Source organism: Wickerhamomyces anomalus (assembly GCF_001661255.1).
Source record: "Wickerhamomyces anomalus NRRL Y-366-8 unplaced genomic scaffold WICANscaffold_1, whole genome shotgun sequence".
Classification (NCBI taxonomy): Eukaryota; Fungi; Ascomycota; class Saccharomycetes; order Phaffomycetales; family Wickerhamomycetaceae; genus Hansenula; species Hansenula anomala.
Window position 1 is genome coordinate 2,648,870 of NW_017567110.1, and position 4,295 is coordinate 2,653,164.

General features: G+C 33.1%; 1 protein-coding gene across 1 annotated transcript; it reads left to right on the forward strand.

Moving 5' to 3' along the window:
- The first annotated feature begins 289 nt into the window (after nucleotides 1-289).
- Nucleotides 290-2,244, forward strand: WICANDRAFT_88494 (uncharacterized protein). Its single transcript, XM_019186156.1, has one exon. It carries the CDS (start codon nucleotides 504-506, stop codon nucleotides 1,959-1,961), a length of 1,458 nt encoding a protein of 485 aa, XP_019041932.1. The 5' UTR covers nucleotides 290-503; the 3' UTR covers nucleotides 1,962-2,244.
- Nucleotides 2,245-4,295: the final 2,051 nt, after the last annotated feature.

Here is a 4,295-nt window from a genome sequence, read left to right on the forward strand (position 1 = left end):
GCTACATTTGCTATAGCGTTCAATTATTAGTATTGATCAGGAATCTACTCTTACAGTAATTGTTAGATCTCCCGTCAAAAGCTACAAAATATTAATATTTTGTTAAAGTATTACCATTGTTAAAATCAAGTACAACTTCGGAATTTATTCAAGAATCCTCTCGTTGACTTTTCGAGATTAAAGGAACAAGTTGGAAGGACTCAATACTTTAATTATTTTGTTATTCAGCCTAGTTTGTCGTTCATCTAGTCCACTGACTTTTGCACAACTAATATACTTGATTACTTCACTGTTTATTGAGTATTACACCCCTGAATACATCTACCCAAGATTATCCACTTCAAAAAGATCATTCCACCAGATTTTCGTCTAGTTATTTGAAAACAATTTGTCATCGTTTGGAAATTGCAATTAGGTCACTGTCGTTTATCACCCACCATATAAACACCAAAATTTGTCTCCAGTTTTTACAATTGGTACACCCCCATTTTCTGAATCACGCCATGAGTCAACAATCAAAATCTCGTGAAGAACGATTCCAGAAATACACAAATAGACATCAAGTTCCAGTTCATCCGTTAGAATCAGATACATCTACCACAATTTATCACGACGCATTAGAATTACAAGGCGATAATTCTGATACTGCAAACTCTGATACTACCATTACTGAAACTTCAAGTCATCCTACTGAATTCACTTCATCAAACTTTGAAACTACTCCAACTACTGAAACTGAAATGCCACAATCAACAACTGCTGATGCTCTCGCAAACTTGTTCCAACAAGTACAGTCATTAACTATTCAGTTATCTGAAGTTAGAGAATCCGTTCCTATCAATGAAATTCAACCTGATATTACTTCTACATTGAAAAGATTCTTTCCAAGTTTAATTATTGAAGAGAACAAGGTCTTAGGAACTAAATTGTTAAGTGAAATTAGTGGTTCCCAAATTGTTGTCAAAGAAAATGAACTTATTCGTCAATTTGATTCCAATATCTGCCAACAGTTATTGAATTTTCAAACCAGAGCTGGTTTTCTCCAGCTAAGTTTTTCTCAATATGGTAATTTCCTTTACCAATTCTTGGATTCTTACAACAAGGCGGTTATTAACAAGAACACCAATATTCAAGATGAAGAGAGAAATTACAACTATCTCCAAATGTTGAAAACCCTTTTACAAGACTATGATTTCCACCGTGAGGAAATTACTCGTTTTCAAAAGTTGTTGCAATGTGAACCTGTTATTGGTCAAACTGTTAGTGGTTATTTTGAAACATTATTTCAAATGTCCAGAGATGTTCACTCTTTCAGTTCTTATTCGGTTATCCAATTTCGTGTGATTAAAATTTTGGATTTGATTATTCCAAATTTGAACTTACACCAATTCTTCATTATTCAAAACCGCAATGAGTTTTATACTCTCTTGTCTAGGTATAATTTGTCTCAACACAAATTCACAGCTGAACTTATTAACCAGCTCAATTCATCTCCACAATTAGTGAATACTTCAACAACTGCTCCACCAACTTCATTTCCCAATTCTGCTATTACTTATGCTGTTAATCCATCAATCAAACGGTTTAACAAATCCAACAACAACAAGTCCACTGAACCTAGTAAAAGAAAATTCAAAAATTACTTTTGCAAACGTTGTTCCTGCAGTCGTTGTGAAATCAACAAGAAGTTGTATGATGACTATATTAAACGTAAACCTGCTTCAAATGCAGTAGTGCATGTTATTTACCAAGATGACTTGTTAGATGCAGAAATTGAACTTATTCCAAATGATCAATTACATTTTGAAGAAGCTGATGATGTTTTAGGTATTGAAGAAGTTCCACCACCATCAGATGCTGCAAGTGCTTTAGATGATGAAACCCAAGAACAACAGGTGTTATACGAAATTACTGCTAATGCTGGTTTAACTTCAAACACTAATTATCGGCCTATCTACTGAAGATCATCTCCAAGATAAGGTTCTTTTGTTTGATACAGGTGCTAGAAGCTCCAAATCTCCAGTTAATATTTTATTCACACATACAATTTCATCTCAATCACAAGTTATTCATTTTTCAAATTATACTTCAATTTCATTACTATTATCTCCGCCTACACGGCTTGATACTGTTCATTATTTTAAAAGTGCATCTCAACATGAAATGGTTAGTTATTATTCAGCTAACGCTAAACTTCATTTTTATAACTATGATGTTGATTCACCCAGTTTTACAATTTATTTCATCAAAACAGCTATGCACCCTATTGACGTGGTAATTGGCTATGATACACTTCAGTCACTAAGTTATCAGTTGCTGCCTAGTGGTACTGAAAGTTTTACTATTCCAGGTCTTGATTTACACATTGATGTCGCAAATTCTATTACTGCTCCCAGTGCTAAGGTTTTTAAGATTGACTCTGCTTTTACTCCATCAACTGCTCATCCACCAATGTCGGTAGAAGAAGCTAAAGATCCACATTATTGGTCATTTTTGTTTCCAGATATCTACAATACGGAGAAAATCACCAGTGAGCTTGATTATGAGTTAGAATTTCACAATTTACCTACTACATGGACTCATAAAAGCTACTCAGTTTCACCACAACACGAACCTATTGTTGATCAGTTTATCAAGGACAATTTAGAGAAAGGTATCATTACACCTCATGATTTATCCAATGGCATTCTCTATACCTGTCCCATTTTTGTCACCCCACCATCTCATCACAAGAAGAGTAAGGTTGTCGTTGATTTCCGTGTTTTAAATAATCATATCAAGTACCAAACCATACCATTACCTGATTTATCCATGATTTTGAACTCCATCGGTAACTACAAGGTTTTTTCCATTCTAGATTTGTCCAATGCTTATAGTCAAATTAAAATTGAGAACTCCAAAATTGGTATTGCTACTTCCTCAGGAGTTTATCGCATCAATCGTTTGTTATACGGGCTTAACAGTTCGCCTGCTATATTTTCAATCATTCTTAGAGGGTTGCTTACAAAAATTCAAGTTGATTCCAAGACTACTACCATTTGTTCTTATTTAGACGACATAATAATAATGTCAAGTTGTGAAGAAGAAAATATGAAGGTTTTATATCAAGTTTTTGAATTGTTAGATCATTTTAATTTGAGAATGAATCCCAAGAAACTCCAGTTACTTACCACCAATTTCAAATTCTTAGGCTTCTCAGTCACAGATGGTCATTTATCCATTAACCAAGATCATTTAGAGGTTCTTAAGAAACTTCAACCTCCCCAAACTCCAAAACAGAAACTTCAAGTGATAGGATTTTACAATTATTTCTCACGTTTCATACCTCAAATGGCTCACTATTTAAAGGTTATACGAGACAGTCCAATTGGTTCTAAGGATTTAATTCATTGTTTTGAAACATTAAGAAATTGCTTGTTAAATCATTCAAAGCTGCTCTTATATAAGGCAAATAATCCACTGTTTATTTTTGTTGATGCTAGTCTTCATTCTATTGGTGCGTTTTTAGCGCAAAAGGTTGATGCTGATGCTAATGTTTATTATCCAGTCGGTTTCATGAGTTACCAATTAACTGCTACACAGTCACGTTATAAGAATTGTGAACGAGAATTATTGGCTTTGTTAGTTACTTTGAAAAAGTTTTCTAAATTTCTCAATCATGATACAACTGTCTTTACAGATAACTCACAAGTTCTTAGTTTATCCAATTCCAAGAAATCAGTGTCTAATCAGTCCAGAATTATCAGATTTTTACAAGATATCACAGCTTATGATGTTAAATTTAAACATATTCCTGGTTCTTCAAATACTATTGCTGACTTTCTTTCTAGATATGACAATCTCCAAGACCCCAAGTTTATCCCAAACCAGTATATGGAAGATCTAGACTTTGAAACTATACTAGATGTACAAGAATCAAATTCCATTGTTGCTGCTATTTGTCATTGACCTCCAACTAATCAATTTATTCAATCAAAATCTCAAGAAATTTTAGATCAAGTAGAATCAAATCCATCCAGTTGAATCATTTCAAATGAGATTAGTGCAAAACTTTCAAGAAGGAACAGATGTTTGTGGTTTGTACCATCTATTTCAATTATCTACTCCGGGTTACTTTATTAAATCATGCTACAAAAACAATACTTTATTATTACTTTTACTTTTATTCTATTTTATACTATATACTTATTCAATTATTCAATTATTATACATTTACTTGATTTGCTACATTTGCTATAGCGTTCAATTATTAGTATTGATCAGGAATCTACTCTTACAGTAATTGTTAGATCTCC

Coding starts and splice junctions, on each gene's coding strand:
- WICANDRAFT_88494 (XM_019186156.1), top strand. CDS start 504: ATGAGTCAACAATCAAAATCTCGTGAAGAACGATTCCAGAAATACACA.